Source organism: Phycodurus eques, chromosome 11 (genome assembly GCF_024500275.1).
Source record: "Phycodurus eques isolate BA_2022a chromosome 11, UOR_Pequ_1.1, whole genome shotgun sequence".
Classification (NCBI taxonomy): Eukaryota; Metazoa; Chordata; class Actinopteri; order Syngnathiformes; family Syngnathidae; genus Phycodurus; species Phycodurus eques.
In genome coordinates, this window is record NC_084535.1 from 22,616,718 (window position 1) to 22,638,827 (window position 22,110).

The 22,110-nt window shown below is 41.6% G+C and overlaps 1 protein-coding gene across 4 annotated transcripts in view; it reads right to left on the bottom strand.

The window, feature by feature from the left end:
* LOC133410138 (cilia- and flagella-associated protein 46) overlaps positions 1-22,110 on the bottom strand; it is an 87,356-nt gene that overhangs the window by 23,820 nt on the left and 41,426 nt on the right. For 2 of the 4 annotated variants that reach the window (XM_061690914.1, XM_061690912.1), the window contains 14 exons: positions 21,644-21,797; positions 21,537-21,551; positions 20,641-20,864; positions 16,150-16,257; positions 15,885-16,043; positions 15,566-15,714; positions 15,191-15,289; positions 15,049-15,109; positions 12,525-12,665; positions 12,245-12,445; positions 12,065-12,171; positions 11,685-11,867; positions 6,015-6,153; positions 3,618-3,812 (listed from right to left, as the gene is read on the bottom strand). In XM_061690914.1, coding sequence (XP_061546898.1) covers positions 3,618-3,812; positions 6,015-6,153; positions 11,685-11,867; positions 12,065-12,171; positions 12,245-12,445; positions 12,525-12,665; positions 15,049-15,109; positions 15,191-15,289; positions 15,566-15,714; positions 15,885-16,043; positions 16,150-16,257; positions 20,641-20,864; positions 21,537-21,551; positions 21,644-21,797 — 1,935 coding nt within the window. The remainder of the gene's footprint in view (positions 1-3,617; positions 3,813-6,014; positions 6,154-11,684; positions 11,868-12,064; positions 12,172-12,244; positions 12,446-12,524; positions 12,666-15,048; positions 15,110-15,190; positions 15,290-15,565; positions 15,715-15,884; positions 16,044-16,149; positions 16,258-20,640; positions 20,865-21,536; positions 21,552-21,643; positions 21,798-22,110) is intronic. The other 2 variants (XM_061690913.1, XM_061690915.1) reach the window with 2 other exon arrangements.

Below are 22,110 nucleotides of genomic sequence, written 5' to 3' on the forward strand. Positions count from 1 at the left end.
TGGCGATGTCAATGTGTTACAGGTTTGATGCAGTTGTTGCAGGCAGAGGATTTGAAACAAAAAAAAATAATAGGTTGATTACAATCCAATGATGTGACCTGTGTGACAGAGACTGCCACTCTATTGACCTCTTCAGCCACAGACGACGATGTTCCATCAGAGCAAATGTGTGGGATCAAATCCATGGTCATTATTGACTGACGGTGGTCCCCTGCATATGTGTTACTTCTATCTATTGGTTTCAATATGATTGCCCACATATTTTTTTAAGTTATATGCATTCCATCCAGATGTAAATACCTGAAAGTCTGAAATGTTGAGGTGCCAGGTGATGAGCAGTGCCTGGTTTCCTCCATACATGACGTCTGGCATTCATTCCAAAGAGTCAGTCTTTGTCCAATCAGACCAGAGAATTTGGTCTTTCGTGGTCTGAGAGTCCGATTGGTGGATTTCTGCAGACATGGTTGTCCTACTGGAAGGTTCTCCTGTTTCTAAAGCGGTTTGTTAGAGCTCTCACAGAGTGACCATCAGGTTCTTGGTTACATCCGTGACTATTGGACTCAGGCCCTTCTCCCACAATCGCTCAGTTTAGACATGCGGCGAGCGAGAGTAGGAGTCATGGTGGTTCCCAACTTCTTCCATTTACAGATGATGGAGGCCAATGTGCTCATTGCAACCTTCAAAGCAGCATTACTCATTCTGTACCCTACCTCCTGATCTGTGGCTCAAGACAATCCTTTCTTGAAGGTAAACTGACAATTCCTTTGACTTCATGCTTGGTTTGAGCTCTGCCCTGCACTGTGGGACCTTATACAGGTAGGTATGTACCTTCCCGAAGCATGTCCAATTGAGCTAAAATTTTAGCTTCATGGCTGTAAAAATTGTCCATTTTATTTATATCGCGCATTTCATACACAACGTAACTCATGTGCTTTACATGATTAAAAGCATTTAAAAACAAAGAAAAAACAGCTTATAAACATTTCAAACAAAGAGAAAAAAAATAAAATACAAACACAATTAAAACAGCATACAGTGCGGTGGAAATGCTCTAAAAAGCATGGGAAATGTTTTTGACCAGGACTTAAAAACATGCACACTTGGGGCTGACGTCACTTCTGTTGACAATTTATTCCATATGTGTGCAGCATAATAGCTAAATGCTGCTTCACCTTGTTTGCTTTGGACTCTGTGCTCAACTATTTGACCTGAGTCTATTGATCTCAGAGCCCTATTGGGTTTATACCCATTAGCATTTCATTTATGTATTTAGGACTTAAACCGTTTTGTGATTTATCAACCAATAGCAGAACTTTAAAAGCTATTCTAAAGGTGACTGGAAGCCAGTGTAGACTTTAGAATTGGAGTAATACACTCTGACCTCTTTGTTCTGGTCAGAACCTGAGCTGCAGCATTCTGAATGAGTTGCAGCTGTTTAATGCTCTTTTTAGGGAGTCCAGTCAGAAGACCATTACAATAGGCAAGTCTACTTGAGATAAAAGCATGGATGAGCTTCTCCAGGTCTGATTGACACATGCAAGCCTTCACTCTGGATTATGTTCTTCAGATGGTAGAAGGCAGTTTTAGTAATTGATTTGATATGACTGTTGAAAGTCAGGTCGGAATCTATCAGAACACCAAGGTTTCGGACTTGGTCTTTGGTTTTTAAAGAGAGTGACTCCAGGTATTTCAGCAATTCGCTTTTCTTTATTGACAAAAACAATTATCTCAGTTTTGTTGTGGTTTAATTGAAGAAAGTTTTGGCTCATCCAGACATTAACCTGTTTTAGACAGAGACACAACACCCCAATTGAACTATAGTCATCTTGAGACAGTGCTAGATATAATATGACAGTCAAGATTAAAGTTATGAAGAATATGACAAAAGGGTAGCATATACAGACTGAGAATGTGAGTTTGAAAGGTTGGTGGGCGGCATGGTGGATGACTGGTTAGCACATCTGCCTCATAGTTCTGAGAACCCGGGTTCAAATCTGGCCTCGCCTGTGTGGAGTTTGCATGTTCTCCCCGTGCCTGCGTAGGTTTGTGCCGGGTACTCCGGTTTAATTGAAGACTCTTAAATTGTCCGCACGTGTGAATGTGAGTGTGAATGGTTGTTTCTTTATATGTGCCCTGATACCATTGATGCCGGTAACACATTACAAATGCATTACAAATGCGTTACTCCAAAATTCCGCCATTTTGAGTAACGAGCAAAGTAATGTGTTACTTTCCCCTGGAGAATAATCAGACAACAATTACTTTTTCAAACGAGCAATAGTTACATTTGAGTCATCAATATCTCTCACCAAGTACTGATTTGTGGCTGGTGACTCAGAAAAAACGCAGTTATATTAGTTGAATAAAAATTTAATTATTTAGGCAAAAAGAATAAGCTGGAAGCGACGCCTGTGTTACTTCCGGTTTAGCGTAATTTTAAATTACAGCGTTATAAATCAAGCTATTTTATCTAGAAAAGGGGAACCACGTCACTTTTTAGAGCCTATCCCAGCTATCATCGGGCAGGAGGCGGGGTACACCCTGAACAAGTTGCCAGCCAATCGCAGGGCACTCACATTCACACTTACGGGCAATTTTTAGAGTTGTCAATTAACCTACCATGCATGTTTTTAGGATGTGGGAGGAAACCGTAGTGCCCGGAGAAAACCTACGCAGGCACGGGGAGAACATGCAAACCCCACACAGGCGGGGACGGGGATTGAATCCCGCTCCTCAGAACTGTGAGGCAGACGCTCTAACCAGTCGCCCACCATGCCGCCAGGACTTATAATGAGAGGTTTCAACTTCGTCTGTAGTCCGGACTGTAAACTAGTTTAACGCTCTGCACGGTTGATGTCAAGTAAGTTAGTGCTTCTCCCCACTGTCAATCACCCACAGCTTTGCTAGATAAACAGTTGCATCACCTTTTCTCGCTCCTCACATCAAAATTACGATGGTGGGTGCAATGGTGTGTGTGTTTGTATGACCCCAATATCAAACCGGCACTCACTTTTAACATTTACGTACATGCGCACACACACACACACACACACACACACACACACACACACACACACACACACACACACACACAGTCGCCTTCATGGACTACAATCGGCATCCATCTATCAGTTAAGAGTCTTTAGAGAAGTATACTGAGAATGGTGTGCTTGTTTACGTTGAGGTACTTAGTGTACTTTGTTGGCATGTCAAGTCTGCACTAAGTTCCTCATTTAATGTGACTTCAACTACACTAATATTTAAGTTATTCGTACATGTTGATGACATCATTCTGTAATTTGTGTGGCGTACATCAAGTACACTTGGGAGCTGCTGAAAGTAAATAAAAAGTTACTTTTTTTTCTAACTTAGTTTTTTTGGACAAGTAAGAAGTAAACCATAAAAAAAGGGGAAAATGTATGCTGGATGCGCTGTGGATTACACAACAGTCCCACTAGATTCCACGGTGTGGTACCTCCATATCTGTACAGAGTTAGATATAATTATCAAGTTTTTGTATTCTTTTTGTGAAATCTGTTCCTACTGTTGACATGCAAAAGTGACCATGTTAATTGCCCAACTGTAAAGTGTGTTTATAGAGTTTATGCAGGATCTACCTGTTCAATAGAGTTGGTTTCAGGTATGCTGCGCATAAAATCCTCAATTGCTATCTCAGCTATCGTCTTGTCCTTGGCCAGGGCTCGGTTTACTATTTCTTCACAGTGCTCCTCCAGTATTGCCAAGCAAACGTCTGCCAAGGTGAGACGCAGGCGTAGTAGTGCCCACTTGGGTGACAATAGTACTCCACAACTCTGGCAAAAACAGAAAACATACACACCACCAAGTTCATGCAAGGTGATCGAATCATAAATTGAAGAAAGACAGACACTTGCAGTTTTGTTTTCTGAAGTTATAAAAGTCAACACCTGTAGAATGACATGTATTAGTTATGCAAAAAAACGACACCTAAAGGGAAATCATTTCAGAACTTTTTAGACAGTCGTGACAAATACCTGCATAATTAAGTTGAATGACAAACTGAAAACTTAGCATTGAGTTAATTACATTAAGGCAAAGGTGTGTGGTGGACAAGTTATTGGATTCTTAATGGGCCACTGTGACTGTTGTCAGAAAGTGGCGAATGTATGCTAGATGGATGTAACAAAACAGGAAAAAAAACAATGAAAAGGCAAAAAATAAATTGTTCAAGGAAGCTGAGACAACAAAAGGAGCTGTGGGAATTTCTGGAATTGGTTGTCAACAATCTTTGAAACTGCTGCCTCCACCATACATTAGGGAGTCTATGTTTGTAGACAGCGCAATCTCCGGCAGGGCACAAATGCTGGCAGAGTTTTGTCCAAGGACAAGGCTAGCTTTGCATGTTTGCCAATTGGGCAGACCAGCTTGGCGTTCCGGGGCAGCAAGGGTGTGTCGTTGGAGAGTTGTCCGGCAGAGTGACAATTTGGTGGCAGAAAGTCGGTCTAAACTTACGTCTGCAACGCCCAAATACTGGGGCAAGGTAGACCACTAGTCTAACGTGATTTTGGTGAATTTTATCAGGGCGCAGGCACACAGATACTGATGTTCATAGACATATTTAAGTTGCCAGCGTTTATCACCAACTTGTTCTGTGTATAATAAGGGTACCCACTCACATTGTCTGCTGCCACACCCGACAAGAGACATGACAATGCTCCACTCATGCACAGATTGCTATGATTACACATCGTCCTGTTCTGCACACAGATGTCTCTGTCAAGACTATCATTGCACCACATTTAAAGGGAATGAGTGGAGCTGCTTTCGGCTGTAAACACACCCACAGTGGCGCAGCCCGCCCTCTATCGGATCTCCCGGACTGCACTGGTCTACGAAATTACCAACACCGGTCTAACCCACCCCGGTGGCACCACCCGCCGCACCGGATTTACACTGGTCACCGGAATAGGGCCCTATATGTCTAAGCCCAGATAAATTGCACAAACAAAGTACTTCAAATATAATGCTCGATACTGTGTTATTTGTTTGTTCAGATTAATGATGCTATTGCCACACCTGGATGCGCTTTCACATAATGACATGACCCTTGGGCCGACATTCACTTTTACAGAAATACTGTCCTTCCTTCTATTGCGCTGATACTACCTCCGAAACAGGAAAGCAGGTGGGGTGGTTCATCTCCTCCGTTCCATGTCAGTGGTTTTTATACAGATCAGCAACATGAAAAAGGCTGAAAAATCCTGGGATAGTAAAGTATAGTGTGTGTGTGCGTGTGTGTGTGTCATCAAGCACATTGACAAATGTGTGTATTTGATAAAGCCACGTTATTAAATATTCCCGGTCTAAAAATAGGATTTTTAAAAAACTTTTAATATAAAGGTCTCATACAGCACTGACGTCAATGATTACTACAACCACTTAAAGATGGATACCACAAAAGACTAGGGCAGCAGCACCATCTGCTGAGCATACATTGTTACCATCGTTTCTCACACAGCTGAGTCTGCACTGATAGGAGATTTGATCAAAAATCCAATTGTGGTTGGATCTCAAGCAGGTGTTAGGATTTCCCATTAATTTTTTTTTTTTTTTTTAATGATTCAATCAACATGTCCTGTAAATCAAAGATTCAGCCAGTGTTTGGCTTAAACCATCCCTGAGTTTCAAGCCCTCATACATCCTTGTACATCTTGTGTAATTGACAAGTTACAGTGACAAAAGCTTTAGCTGTTCATTATTAAGGTTGTGATTTATGACAAAAAAGAAAGACGATTGTCTAGCTCTAATACAATCTCAATACATAAAAATCATAAAAACAGGGAGTTAATTATTTGATTGACTGCTTCATCCAGATTTTCATTGGTTAATTACAGCACCTCTCCATTATATTTCCACTCTCATTTCAACAAAAACTCAAATTCATGACTGGTATAATATTGTAGTCAAAAAATAACCACAGAAGAGGTTTACAGTAGACAATATACAATTGTGTGAAATTGGTGCAGTTTACTTACCGCCTGTTCCAGGTGGAGCAGGTTTTCAGCAATCAAAACCACATGTTCTTGCTCTGAGATTGCTAACTGCATGTGAGAGAGTCCATCGAGCAGAAAGCGCTGCTTCTCCTTTTTGTCTGTAGCTTTGCTGGCCAGAAATCTTCAGAGGGTTGATAATAGTTTTAAAAGGAGAAGAGGGATGTTTGAGGGTCAGTTTTAGCAAAACACTTACACAAAACTAATTAAATCTAACTCTGGGCTTTTAGGCATTTTTCAAGGTTTAAGTGTCCAAACTTCCCTCTACCCAGCCACTTCATCTGCTTTTCTGGGGGGATCCCAAGGCGTTCCCAGGCCAGCCTTGAGGCATAGTCTATCCAAGGTGTTCTGGGTTGTCCCCGAGGCCTCCTTCCGGTGGGACGTGCCCGGAAAACCTCACCAGGGAGGCGTTCAGGGGGCATCCTAACCAGATGTCTGAGCCACCTCTCAATGAGGAGGAGCAGCGGCTCTAGTCTGAGTCCCTCCCGTATAACCGAGCTTCTCACCCTCTCTCTAAGAGAGAACCCAGACACCCTGCGGAGAAAGCTCATTTTGGCCGCTTGTATCCGCTATCTTGTTCTTTCGGTCTCGACCCACAGCTCGTGACCCTAGATGAGTGTAGGAACACAGATTGATCAGCAAATCAAAGGCATTGCCTTTCGGCTCAGCTCCATCTTTACCACCACAGACCTATACAAAGGCCGCATCACAGCAGAGGCTGCACTGATCTGTCTTCTTCCTTACTCAAGAACAAGACCCCAAGATACTTTAACTCCTCCACTTGGGGCATGATCTCTTTCTCGAACTGGAGAGAGCACTCCACCCTTTTTCAAATGAGGACCATGGCCTCAGATTTGGAGGAGCTGATTTTCATCCCAGCCGCTTCACATTCGGCTAAGAACCATTCCAGCGAGAGTTGAAGATCACAGCTTGATGAAGCCAACAGAACCATATCATCTGCAAAAAGAAGAGACGCATTGCTGAGGTCACCAAACGGGACCCCCCTCAATCCCTTGGCTGCATCTTGAAATTCTGTCCATAAAGGCGATGAACAGAATTGCTGACAAAGGGCAGCCTTGGCGTAGTCTTACCCTCACTGAAAACAAATCCGACTTACTGCCAGCCATCCGGACCAAACTCTGACATCGGACGTATAGGGACCCGACAGCCCTTATTATTGGGTTTGGTACCACATACTCCCGGAACACAGTCCACAAGAACCACCGAGGGATACGGTGGAACACTTTCTCCAAGTCCACAAATCACATGTAGACCGGGTGGCCAAACTCCCATGCACCCGGAGGATCCTGCTGAGATTGGAAACCTGGTCCACTTTTCCACAGCCAGGACGAAAAACCACACTGCTTCTCCTGAATCTGAGACTGGACTTCCCGATTCAACCTCCTCTCCATAACCTCTGACTAGACCTTACCAGGGAAGCTGAGGAGTGTGATCCCCTTTTGAGGTAATCACGGCAAGTAAATGATTTTCTGATTTACTGGCCCCTCAAAATAAGAACACACAATCATTGTCTAAAGCTTTTGACAACAAAAGTGACAGTCCATCCATTTTCTTCCGCTTAACTGAGGTTGGGTCGCGGGGGCAGTAGCTTTAGCAGAGAAGCCCAGACTTCCCGCTCCCCAGCCACTTCCTCCAGCTCTTCCAAGGGGATCCTGAGGTGTTCCCAGACCAGCCGAGAGACACAGTCTATCCAGCGTGTCCTGAGTCGTCCCCGGGGTCTTCTTCTGGTGGGACGTGCCCGGGACACCTCACCAGGGAGGCTTCCAGGAGGCATCCTAAAAAGATGCCTGAGCCACCTCATCTGGCTCCTCTCGATCTGGAGGAGCAGCGACTCTACTCTGAGCCCCTCCCGGATGACTGAGCTTCTCACCCTCTCTCTAAGGGAGAGCCCGGACACCCTGCGGAGGAAACTCATTTCAGCCGCTTGTATCCGGGATCTTCTTTCGGTCACGGCCCACAGCTTGTGACCATAGGTGAGGGTAGGAACGTAGATCAACCAGTAATTCGAGAGCTTAGCCTTTCGGCTTAGCTCCTTACTTCATCACAACGAACCGACACAAAGTCCGCATCACTGCAGACGCTGCACCAATCCCCCTGTCGATCTCCCGTTCCATTCTTCCCTCACTCATGAACAAGATATTTTAACTCCTCCACTTGAGGCAGGATCGCATGCCTGACCCGGAGAGGGCACTTCGCCCTTTTCCGACTGAGGACCAAGTTTCAAGTGTGAATGGGGAGCAGGTGGGTTAAATTGGTGTTATCGCTCTCACGCTCTTGAATACTGGTTACTGAAAGTTTAATATGGGACCTCATGGCAAAGAACTCTGAGGACCTAAAAAAAAAGATGGCCAAGGCTATAAGATTGCCAAAACCCTGAAACGGAGCTACAACATGGTTGACAAGACAATACTGCGGTTTAAAATGACAAGTTCCAATCAGAACCTCGCCAGGGTCATCCAAAGTTAAGTGCACATGCCCATTGACGTCGTTCCAAATCCTATTCTGTCCTAATTTGGTCAATTTCCTATTTTTTCACAAATCAATACTATTGGTCAGTACCCATGTGGTCTGCTAGTTTTACAAACTACTGACCTGTCTAAACTGGTGAACATAGCTTGCTGTGTTTGATGATTCAGTATTAATGGCTGTCATCCCAGAGGGAAGTCCCTTCTAAAGATGATGCACAAGAAGGTTTGCAATCAGTTTGCTGAAGACAAGGAAATAAAGGACATGATTAACTGAAACCATGGTCTGATAAGACCAACATAAACTTGTTTAGTTCAGATGGTTGTCAAGTGTGTATGGTGCCAACCAGGTGAGGAGTACAAAGACAGGTGTCTCATGCCTACAGTCAAGCATAATGGTGGAAATGTCATGGTCTGGGGCTGCATGAGTGCAGCCACCACTGGGGAGCTACAGTTCATTGAGTGAACCATGAATGCCAATATGTACTGTGATACTATGAGGCAGAGCATGATGCCCTCCCTTCAGAAACTCGGCCACAGTGCAGTATTCCAACATGATAATGTCCCCAAAAAACACCTCTAAGACTACCACTGCCCTGCTATAGAAGCTGAGGACAAAGCTGATGGGAGTGGCCAAGCTTACCTCCACACATAAACACTATTGAGCATCTGTGGGGAAAGCTCCAACAGAAGGTGGAGGTCCACTAGGTCTCCAACATACCTCAGCTCTTTGATGAGGACAAGTGGAAAAGACTACAAGTGGCAACCAGTGAAGCTTTGGTGAGCTCCATGCCCAAGAAGGTTCATGCAGTGGTTGTGAGATATTGTAGACAGTGTGTGCCAGAGGTGGAACCAAGTCATTGCTTTGCTAGTCACAAGTCAGTTTTGTCTTTGCCCTTAAGTCCCATGTCGAGACGGGGAAGAAACGAGTCAAGTCGCAAGTCATACATTTTGAGTTTCAAAGTGAAAGACTTCTGACTTGACTTTGAGTTCAAAGTCTAGGACTTGCAACTTGGCTGCGACATAAAGTCGCGACAGGCAGGTCCGAGTCAAGTCGCAAGTCCTATTCCAAAGTCTAGGATTTGCGACTTGACCTTGAGTTTCAAAGTCTAGGAATAGGAATTGTGACTTGACTCTGGACTTTCCTGTTTCGACTTGACACTTGACTCGGGACTTGAGCGCAAAGACCTGAGACTTATTTGTGACTTGCAAACCAACGTCCGCGCTGCCCGTCCCCACCTTGCCAATGGCTCATTGAAACAGGATGTGGCAAAGCAATTATTGCCCATGTTTGCCATGCTGGCAAATCAAAATTACCTGCGTCACAACTCAAACGCCCTTCCTGATAAAAGTTGAAGTGAGCGTGCCGTGTGAGAACTTAGTTTAGTTTTCCCCTGCTTCATAAAATGCTTCAATGTGCCGTCCAAACGCTGCTGGCTAAGCAGTCAGGCTCATGGGCTCTCCCAGCTGCTGGCCCCCAATTGAAGCATGCATATTTATTACCGCAACGTAGGTTTGAAGTATCGATGGTCCTGCAATTCACATTAGTTCTCACAGCTAGCTAGCTGCCTTGTTCATCAATGCACGAGCCGCTAATACCACTTTGGCTGTCACGCCGAGCAGCGTTGGAGCTGGCTCAAACCAGGGCGTAACTAGCTAGTCATTTGGGGGCCCAAGGCAAACATAGTCATGAAACCCCCCCCACCCGCCATATGTAATTTGGACCACTTTATCTTGCTTTCAAAATTTGTTACAATTATCTGACAGCTAAAGTTAGCAATATGGAAGAAATATAGAATATGAATGGTCCTCAACTAAAAGGTTTGAATTTGAGAAAATTGTACATAAAGTCCTTGAGGACTATCAAATAACAAGTGAATCATCTCAACACTTTCACTTTAATCGATAAGAATATAAATTGTAAATTAATATAGTTCAGCATTTCAACCGCTTTTATACACACATCTTGGTGATGAAAAGTGTCACTCTCCACTTTATCTCTATATTCAGCTGACACTGACAGCAGTGCTACTGCTACTGACAAGAGCATCATTATAGTCATCATCAGTATTAAATTTTTACAAGGCATGATTTTATATCAATAAGTTAATATTCCACTTTAATGGAAGGTTTTCTTTTTACATTTCAATAGTAAAATAAATATTTGTTCTTCATATTCATCAAAACATTTAGGCCTGGCTTACAGGAAAGAGTTGTTTATTTGTTGGCTACATCCAATGTTGTGTTGATCATACTACAGAATAATGTATTTGTGTTTAGTGAATAATGCTGAAGATAAACTTCCTACCAAAAAATCCCAACTTAAATTGCAGTCGCAATATTTGTTTGAAAGAAACAAAAACAACAACAAAACAACTCTCAATGAAGGCTATTTTACCAAATCATTCAGCCCTACTCCTGATTGATGAGTAGGTAGTTTTAATTGGGCCCACATTGTTAAAGCTGATCAGCTTTGGTCCCAGTGACGAGGACTGGCGAAGTGTTACTTAAGGTTTAGCCACATAAACACATGTGATTTTGTGGCAAACTACACACAAGTTTGGCTAGATTTTTATGCTATTTAGCTACATTGGTTAAGAGGGAAATGGTGGACGACGGGTTAGAGGGTCTGCCTCACAGTTCTGGGGTTCCGGATTCAATCCCCGGCCACGCCTGTGTGGAGTTTGAGTGTTCTTCCCGTACCTGCGTGGGTTTTCTCCGGACACTCCGGTTTCCTCCCACATCCCAAAAACATGCATGGTAGGTTAATTGACAACTCTAAATTACCCGTAGGTGTGCATGTGAGTGCAAATGGTTGTTTTTTTTTATGTGCCCTGCGATTGGCTGGCAACCAGTTCAGGGTGTACCCCGCCTCCTGCCCGATGATAGCTGGGGTAGGCTCCAGCACGCCCGCGACCCTAGTGAGGAGAAGCGGCTCAGAAAATGGATGGAGGTTAAGAGGTTTCATGACCTAGTGCCAACCCTAAAAGCAATGACTTTGTTCCACCTCCGGTGTGTGCTGCCATGCTGCACATTGTTGCTGCACAACAGGATTATTCCCAGAACTAATAAAAGGTACATTCTATTGTGTTCCATTAAGATGAAATTGTCTGTATTAAACAAGGGGACACTCTGTCACTAAAATCAAAATCTGGAGTAATTTACTGACCTCAGACCATATGTGCACGCTTCATTGCTCTTTGCAGCATGGTCTCTGTAGTTGAGTTGAGTGAAAACTCTTGCACACCGGCCGAGTGTATCACAGGCAGCTTTCTGCATCTGGAGTTCCGTAGTAGAGAGTGCAACTCCGGGCTCACTGCCAGAAATGGCACATATACACTCAATGGCACCCCTGGAACACAGCGCAAATTACATTATGAGATTTAATAGCTGATCAAAGATGTTTCAAACATCGTCTCGCACTCCAGGCATACCCATCAAGCACACTGCTCCTTAAAGACCTGATATTTAATAATACTTTTAAACTCTTTCTTTAATCTTTAGAACATACTTCTGAAATATTTTTGTTTGTTGAATGTGTGGAATTACCTCATTTCTAAAGATGCAATTAAAAATGTGATCTCTGAGACTCGGTTCACCCGCTGTTGCAGAACCACTGTCAAAGCCTCACACCCTTGCTTGATAACCTGATCAATCTGTTAAAAATAAATATCTCTTGATGTAAAAAATTTTGAGAAAATTACAGTTTCATTATAGGTTCTTCTTTACCTTGGCTTGTGCATCCTGGAGTCTCTGGCCTACCACAGCGGCAACCTTTGTGAGGGTAAACTTGTACCAGAAGTGCTCGTCCCCACCCAGGGCTTGAGCCTTGTCCAGAAGGTACAGGGCCTGTGTGTGGTTCTGTTCGTCACAAGCTAGAGTAGCCATACTGAGCAAGATTCTTGACATTAGAGTCTGGTCTTCAAACTCCTAATGTGATGAAACAAAGGAAAGGAACATTACAATACCTTAACTTGTTTGAACTTTAATGGCTATTCCGTCAACTCACTAATGCAACCAACTGAGCTTCTGCCAGGAGTTGCCTGGCTCCTTGGTACAGTCCCATTCCCAGGCAGACCTCTGCTTTGTCAACCCAAATATTCAGCCAAAACAAATTTCTCCTCTGTAAATGTGACTCAATATCAGATTTCTGTAAAGGGAGAAAGATTTTATATATACAAATAAGCATGTTGTTTGAATTCTGATTGGTTTGAAAGAACATTTGGCAATAGGGAGAAATGTGATAATGCATTTTCGCTCATTTGTTCAACCCTTGGATCTCGAACCCTTGGTTGATACAATGAGAATAGCAGCTTTCTTTATTTTACACCATGTAGCAAATTATTACGCATGTAGGATTAACAGTGGATATAAAATGTCACACACCCTTATTCAAATGCCATGTTTTTGTGATGTAAGAAAAATGAAACCAAGATAGATCAGTTCTCAACTTCTTTTCACCATTAATGTGACATATAACATGTACAAGTCATTTTAAAAGAAAAATATAATCTTTTCGAGAGGGGCAGTAATAACAAACTTAGATAATGTGGTTGCACAATTGTGCAATCGGGGATAAGGCTGTGTTCAGAATTAACCAATCAGATTCATTCATTTTAAATAGGAGTCAGCTCACACCTACCACCATTTAAAGTGCTTTTGATTAACTCCAAATAAAGTTCAGTTGTTTTCGTTTGAGTATGCTTTTCTTGACAGGCTTGTAGTCACATCTTATACGGCAGAAGCCATGGAGATATTCCACAACATCAGAGGGGTCTAATTGTTTAAAGGTACAGTATCAGTTTGAAGAAGTGTGAGAACGAACTTCCAAGGAATTAAATATACTGTATGGAACTCAGTGAACACAGGCATCATCAAGTAAAGAAAATATGGCACAATTGTGACTTTACCAAGAACTGGACACCCGCCAAAACTGATGAAAACACGAGAACAAAAGTGGTCAGGGAGGCTGCCAAGATGGCAACACTGCAGAAGCTGCAGGAAATTATGGCAAGTAGTGGTTGTTCAGTACATTTAGTGACACAATCTCCTGTCTTTTTCATATGTCTGGGCTATGGGGTCTAGGGTGGAAAGACAGAATCTTATCTTATACAGCAAAACATCCGAGCTCGGCTACATTTTGCAAAGACACACTTGAAATCTCCCAAATGCATGCGGGAAAATGTGTTAGGGACAAAAGGTTTAGCCATGGTTTCATCAGAACCAAGGTGAAACTTTTTGGCCCTAATTCCAAAAAGGTATTATTGTTGCAAACATCACCAAATCACCATATACCACAGTGATGCATGGTGGTGGTGGCAGCATTTTGGTTTGGTTTTGCTTTTCTTCAGCTAGAACTGAAGCCAAGGTCAGGTCAAGGTGGAGGGAATTATGAAAAGTTTAAAATAGCAGTGAGTGTGAGCTCAAAACCTTCAGGCTTCTGTTAGAGGCACTTTAAAGAGTGGAAGGCGCGCGCTGACTCCATTTACAGTAGTAACAATGTGATCGGTTAATTCTGAACACAGTCACGTGGACACGCTGTTGTTTATTTTCACTTCACCACTTGAAATGATTTTTTTTTTTTCCCAGAATATATCGATATCTTTTCAATTGAGTTGTACAGGTTATAGGTCACATTAATGGTGGAAAATGTTTTGAAATTATTTTAGTCTTGTCGTTTTATGTCACAAAAAGGGGACATTTGAACACCGGTGTGTAGACTTTTCACATCAACTGTAAATTAAACAACCATTTCAGTATTGGTTTTTCTTGGGAAGGTTTTGCAAATGTCATTTCTCCTGTTATATCAGTGGTACCCAACCGAAGGTCATGGAGGACCTGTTGTGCATAATGAATAGACACTATTTTCAGTAATTTTGCAAGACAAAAAAGAAATATTGTCATTGTGGTATATTTGTTCAATAAAAAAATGAATCATCAAAGGTAAGAAATTGTTTTTGACATCCATCTATCCATCCATTTTCTGAACCGCTTCTCCTCACTAGGGTCCCGGGCGTGCTGGAGTCTATCCCAGCTATCATCGGGCAGCAGGGGGGTACACCCTGAACTGGTTGCCAGCCAATTGCAGGGCACATACAAACAAACAACCATTCGCACTCACATTCACACCTACAGGCAATTTAGAGTCTTCAATTAACCTACCATGCATGTTTTTGGGATGTGGGAGGAAACCGGAGTGCCCGGAGAAAACCCACGCAGGCACGGGGAGAACATGCAAACTGAACACAGGCGGGGCCGGGGATTGAACCCCAGACCTCAGAACTGTGAGGCAGACGCGCTAACCATTCGGCAACCGTGCCGCCATATATATATTTATATATATATACACACACACACACACACACACACAGACACACACACACACATTAATATATTGTAAATGGCATTGACTACTATATAGGAAAATTGACAAAAATGAATATTTTGGAACACTGTGTATATAGGCTCCGAGTTATCACTCTTTGTGAATATTCAGCATTTGATGTACTAGCAGAAAAGCTTTTTAGGCTGACCTGATTATGCGATTTGTAGAGGCGTCTTCTCTCTCGTAAAAGAGTGATTGCTCCGTGGCACCTAAGGTGGCAAAATCAATTTACTATGGGTGAATGAAGCTATATGTACAAAAAAAAAAAGCCCATAGTTGTTCTTGCATACCTGATTTGTTCTTGTTCTTGCATTTTCGTCAGATTCAAGAGACTCTCATAATATGAGGAATGAGTCTCCATGCCTAGTTGACAGCAGGTCCTTACTATTCTAATGAGGTGAGAAGGGCAGCAAGAGAAATATGTGATGGCCATGTATTACATGATGTTGGATGCACAGTATTATGTATTTCTAAAACATGCAGCCAGAAAAGAAACCAATTAACCTTTGTTATTCAAATCACATCCAAAAAATGGTGTATTTTGGTATAATAGCTTTTTGAGATCCTATGCTTTTCACATGTGACTTTCACCATTTAGACATATTCAACTGTCAGTAGAATGATCTTGTATTAGCCATACAAAAGTAATGTGTCAGTGTTCCTACCTGAGTCGATATAGGTCAGAAAGGCTCCTCCTATCCAAAAGGTCATGAGCAAATGTCTCAGCTAGGTGCATAATGGGTAGGGTCAGGTGGCTCAGTGAGAGGGAGTGGAGCTCCTTTTCCAGAAGGTCAAGATAAAACAAGCTCTGGGTCTAAAATCATAAAATAAATACATATTAAAATAAATAAATAAATTAATTAATTAATTTAAATCACTTTTTCCATTGTAGAAATAAAACTTTTGTTATAATCTTAACCCTCTTACAAGTGGCAGATACAACATTAAGACATTAGGTGAACCATTTACAGTAAGTAGCCTTACCGGATTTGTAATGCTGTGAATATTGATGCACTGCGGGTTACAATTTGTTTTGAACGTGTAACGGACCTGCTCAGAGCAAGTGTATTTAACCCAATACTCCAAAGACAAAGGAAGAGTGTGATCCAAGACAGGTTTGGGATTCACCTCTGGTGGGCTAGGCTGGGCAAGCAGATGAGACACATGGAAAATAATATGTTGCTATATTTCATAGAAACCATATATTAAAGTAAATCAATCAAATGAGGAAAAGTAGTTGTAGTAGTACATCTTTCACTTTTTTGCCTTTGCCCTTGTCCTTTTTGGCCCCAGCAGGAGTGGGAGACTGGCTTTTGACATGTTCACTGGGAGTCAGAGAAACAACTGCCGTCGACACCTGCAGAGATAGGTACACAATTGGAAAATTTGACATAATTTGACTAATGCAGGATTTATTTGTGGGTGGAAATGTGGGATGCCTAAGGGTTTAATCCTAGGGCCAATTCAATCTTCTATATGTGTATAATCTGGCGATTTTGTCATAATTTTCTCATGGTTATGTGGATGCGTTGTATGCATAACCCTCATAATAATCCACTATCATCCTCTTTCATCATTTTAGCGGCTAATGGTCTCTTAATTGGTCTGACAACTTGCACTGCAATTTGTTGGTCATCTTTTTATTTTAAAAATACAGTACAAGTAATAAACTTTATTCAGTTTATTTGATTTATGGCCCCCCGGGGTCAGACCACCTGTCAATACATGGCACGACCAACATTTTCATCACGCAGTGCAACACATTTATTGCACAGGTGTGCTTTAAGTCTAGTGTTTTCCAACCCATTTGAGATTGGAAAAATATCACAGCACACCAAACAAAAATGTCACAAAATGTATAAATTCTTAAATAATGATGATCGAGCCTCGTTTTATTCACAAATTTAGTTTCTCAGTGTGAAATATGGCCGTGATAAATATATATACTCACAGGAAACCATGACTACTTCTTTTGTATGAACGAACTGGAGTGTGTGCTTGAACCAAGCTGTCAAAGCATTTGTTATGTACCTTCTGCCATCTAACGGAAGAACACATAATTGTTCTGCCTGTCACTGTACGTTGCTGACATACAGTAGCTAGATGAACTAAGACAATGGTTCTCAACTGTTGTCAACCTGGGCATTTTTCTTTTGTCACCAAGTCACAACCCACTTTTAAAGATGTTTTAAAGATATTGTGAATGCTGGCACTTATTCCATAGTTCTGGAGTTACAAATGGCAATGTACCTGCAGAACCCCCCCCAAAAAAAAAAAAATAATAATAATAACAATCAGAATTTTAGGCGGCGGCACGGTGATCGACTGGTTAGAGCGTCAGCCTCACAGTTCTGAGGACCCGGGTTCAATCCCCGGCCCCGCCTGTGTGGAGTTTGCATGTTCTCCCCGTGCCTGCGTGGGTTTTCTCCGGGCACTCCGGTTTCCTCCCACATCCCAAAAACATGCATTAATTGAAGACTCTAAATTGCCCGTAGGCATGACTGTGAGTGCGAATGGTTGTTTGTTTGTATGTGCCCTGCGATTGGCTGGCAACCAGTTCAGAAAATGGATGGATGGATAATTTTAGGCTTGTTTTCTGATGAAATATTAGATTTTCAGCCATATTTTGGCCCAACCATGTCAGCCTGTCGCAGCGTGAGCCAACAGAAGGTGAGGACATTTCCTGATTGAACTACTACATATTCTGCGGTGTAATTTTCCCCCCCCCATATAACAGGTCAGGCTGTTTTTTTTTAGACAATAATGAGTGGAAATAGTAGTAGTGAATCATTTTAATAGGCTTGTTTGTTTATTTATTTATTTTTTTAAATCGATCATTGAAAAGCCTCCTTGAGGAAAGACATCTACGTCATCCCACGAGGTAAGTGCTTGCAGATTAATTTCCGCATATATAAACGGGTTTCCGATGATAAATTTTGCATTGATTGCATCACAAACGCCTTGAAGACATTGTGTGGATATGGCGTGGGAGGGGATTGATTTTAACAGTATATGATTGCTTGGGTTCATAAGGAAGGATGTGTGGCACTTGCAGTTTGTATCATTTTAATAGATGGATGACCTAATAAATTAGTTATTGAACATAATTTTTGGGGTGCTAGCTGTTGTTCATATGAGACTGCAATGATATATGACAGCAATATAAGATATAATACCAACTTAAACAAAACGCAGTTTGAAAACACAAGTAAACTGTCTTTTTAAATTTTTTTTTATTTCCTGAAATGTTTTTTTATTTCCTGAAATGTTGTCATTTTGGAGGTGAAGGGACCCCATCGGACAGCTACAATATATAAAATATGAGTTAATACTGCCACTAGCCATAACTCCAATTAATAATTTGGGTTCATTAGTAATGATATTTAAGCCCTGGGTTTCCACTCTTTTAGTTGCAAGAACGTTGCACCTAGTAAGTCTTCGTATCCAGAATTCGTATCTAAGTTTTGACCTTGTGTATGACCATGCTCATTTTTTTAACCTTGTCCTTGCCTCACGTCTTTTGGGATACTGTTGCATGGTTGGACTGAATACCTGTGTGCAGAACCCTGCCTGTAAAAAAATTGCCTAAGTTTGCCTCTTACCGACTGTGTCTTGGCCTTTGTGTCCGAATCTGTGTCTACCTGGTCTGTGTCAGGAACCGTGTTAGTACAGAAATAGCATTTGAAAAAAATATTAATTTATTTTTAACGTAACACGTGCTTCCAGAAAAAGAAAACTAGTCAGTGTCTAGTGTGACCACCATTTACCTCACGCAACACATCTTTGCGTAGATTTGATCAGTTGTGCAATGCTCCATGTTGCAAGGATCTGTGCACAGATCCTGGAAGCTGAAAACGTCTTGCATTGCTAGCATAATCAGTGGACATGGAGCCCATTGAGCATGTTCAGGACGCTCTGGATTGCCATGCAGAGCCTTTCCCAAAAATTTAAATGGCATGAAAAGTTTCTTTATTTCCATAATTCCATTCAAAAAGTTAAAATTTCATAGATTATAGATTCACGGCCCACAATTTAAACAATTTCAAGTATTTTTTTATTTTTACATAATTTGGGCTTCCAGCTAATAAAACCCATGAACTCAGGAATTCAAAAAATTAGAATACTGTGAAGAAATCAGCCCATATTTTGCAGGCTATAAATGTTTCAAACGGAGTGCCACACACTAATTATCCAATAAACTCAAAGCACCTGCACGTTTCTCCAGGTGTCAATAAATTGCTTCAGTTTGGTTCAATTGTCTCAGTTGGGTTCAATATGGGGAAGACTGCAGACTTAACAACTGGCCAGAAGACCATCATTGATACCCTCTATTGGATGGGTAAGCCACAAAAGTTCATAGCTAAGCAGGCTAGCTCTTCACAGAGTGTTGTGTCCAAGCATGTCAATGCAAAGTCTAGTGGAAGGACAAAATGTGGCAGGAGAAGATGCACCAGCAAAAGAGATGACCGTGGGCTTCAGCAGAGAAGATTCAAGAGAGAAGATTCAAGAATTTAGCAGCGATCCAGAAAGAGTGGAATGAGTCACAGCTTCAAAAACCACCACATTCAGACGTAACCGGGAGATGGGCTACAACTGTCGGGTTCCTCGAGTTAAGCCGCTTCTGAGCCTGAGCTAACGTAGGAAGCGTCTCAACTGGGCCAAAGAGAAGAAGGACTGGACTGTTAGCCAGTGGGCCAAGGTCCTCTTTTCCGATGAAAGTAAAGTGTCCCTTTCATCCAGGAATCAAGGTCCAAGGGTTTGGAGGAAGACGGGTGAAGAACAGAACCCTACCTGCTTGAGGTCCATTGTGAAATATCCAGTCAGTCCTGCGCAGACCGCCAGAAGCACCAAAACGTGGTTTGATGCCCATCCCATCACAGTGCTTGACTGGCCAGCCAATTTGCTGGATCTAAACCCCATTGAGAATCTATGGGGTATTACCAAGGGGAAAATGAAGGGCACCACACCCAAAAACAAACTGACAGCAAGCACCAAGGAAATCTGGGCTTCCATAACTCCCAGGCAATGCCACAGGCTGTTTGCCTCAATGCCACGGCGCATCGAGGCAGTGATTAAAGCAAAGGGATTTCCAACCAAGTATTGAAGATTAAGGTATCGTTTTGAAAGTACCATATTTTGATTGATTTAATGTGACCCTAATTATAATTTTCTTCACAGTATTCAAATTTTTTGAATTCCTGATTTTGTGGGTTTTATGAGAATTTGGAAGCCCAAATTTGGAAGCCCAAATTATGTAGAAATAAACAAATAAATAATCGAAATTGTGTAAATTGTGAGCCCTGAATCTATAAATCTATGAAAGTTTTAACTTTTTGAATGGAATTATGGAAATAAATACACTTTTCCATGATATTCCACCATAAAGTAAAACTTCACATAAAAGTGGCCTTTTAATGCGGGCAGCCTTTAAGGCAAACCTCTGCAATAATCATGCTGTCTAACAAGCATCTTGATATGCCATACCTGTGAGGTGGATGGATTATCTCGGCAAAGGAGAACTGTACACTAACACAGATTTAGAGATTTGTGAACAATATTTGAAAGAACAACAGTACGCCTTTTGTGTATGTATGAAAAGCCTTACATCATTCAGTTAAGCTCGAGAAAAATGGGAACACAAATTGAATTTATATTTTTATTCAGTATATGTTAGCATCCATGAACCCTCTATTACTTTGTTTTATAAAGCTTTATATGAAGCAAACTTTTATCCACTCACCTGCCATATTTGAAGTACAAAGTCATATGCTCGGAGCAGGTTAAACTGGTGCTCGGGTGAATTCCTGTCTGCCATGACAGCAAGCAGAGTGTGTGCTTGTACCAAACTGTCAAGGCGTTGCACCTCCCTCAGACTGGACACAGTATGTGTAAATGACAGTCCCTGAACAACAGCCAGCGTTTCACATTTCACTGAACCCGTATCCATCTTCTGAGACTCTTCATCTACACAGGAAAGACACAACATCCAAACAAATGAGGAGTTGTCTGATACAGAGAGCAAGGTTATGCAGAGACTACTTGAAAGAAAAGGAGGAGGATAGAGGTGTGGGGAAACCTGCGAATCCAATGACATTCACACATACATACATACATATTTACAAAAACTAAACAAGGAGTGAGCAAGCAAGCAAATGTGTACAAGACAACCAACAAAATGTCAATATGACAAATTCTCTTTAGGCTTTGGACTGCAGAGAAGCACTATTAACAAAAGAACAGTAATCACACAGAAAGGGAAACTGGAGCATGCCAAGAAAAACCTTGGGTGTTTTCTTTTTCTCCCACAACCAACAATTAAACACCCAAAAGACTACCTTTTGAACATATCAGAAACATACTAAATTTTGAAGCGGTTTCTTGCAATAATTTCTCTGCTACAAAGAAATTTGACTTTCACAAATGACAAGAGCTGCTCCTAAATAGACCCTGTATATGTACAGTGACAGATTATTTCACCCATCTAATGCTGTCAGTACAGAATGTGATTCACTTTTCAAACTACCAATCGAAATGAAAAAAAATGCATGAAACCATTCTCTTCATCTAGATCCAGTTGAATTGTTTTATTTATTTATTGTTTACTTTAGGTCCCAAGCAGACAGAGAGTACACTTACCTGACACAGGTACACCTATGCAAATGAAAGCCAAAATAATAACTGAATTCAACAAATCAAGAAGTTTAACAGTATAATAGTGAGCAAGGTGAGTCACTAAGTGGTACCTGATTTTTCTGACTGCTCTGTTTCCAAATGTAGAAGAATGTCAATAGCCCACTGAACCTGGTGTTGTGCATCCTCTATAGACAAGTTGTGACAGTACAGCCATGCTCCAAAAGCAAGCAGGAAGCCAACTTTTTGCCACTGATTTTCTTCAGACTTTAATACCATCCCATAGACACAATATAAAATAAAGAAAACAGAAGAATCATGCAATCATAATTGTTATTTTACCATATCCTCCCTTCATTATTATTTTTTTCCTGTAAGATAGCTGTAGTGGTATCATGATTCCACAAGATGGTGGTAAGAAGTCTTTTTTAATTTTTTATTTATTAATTTATGTATTTATTTATTTTTCAAATGGAGCCCAAACAACAACATTTCTAACAGAGCTAAGATATCATGTTTTTATGGACCCTACAGACTACACTTCAAATAAATGTTTCGATCAGTGCTAAAATCTCATGTT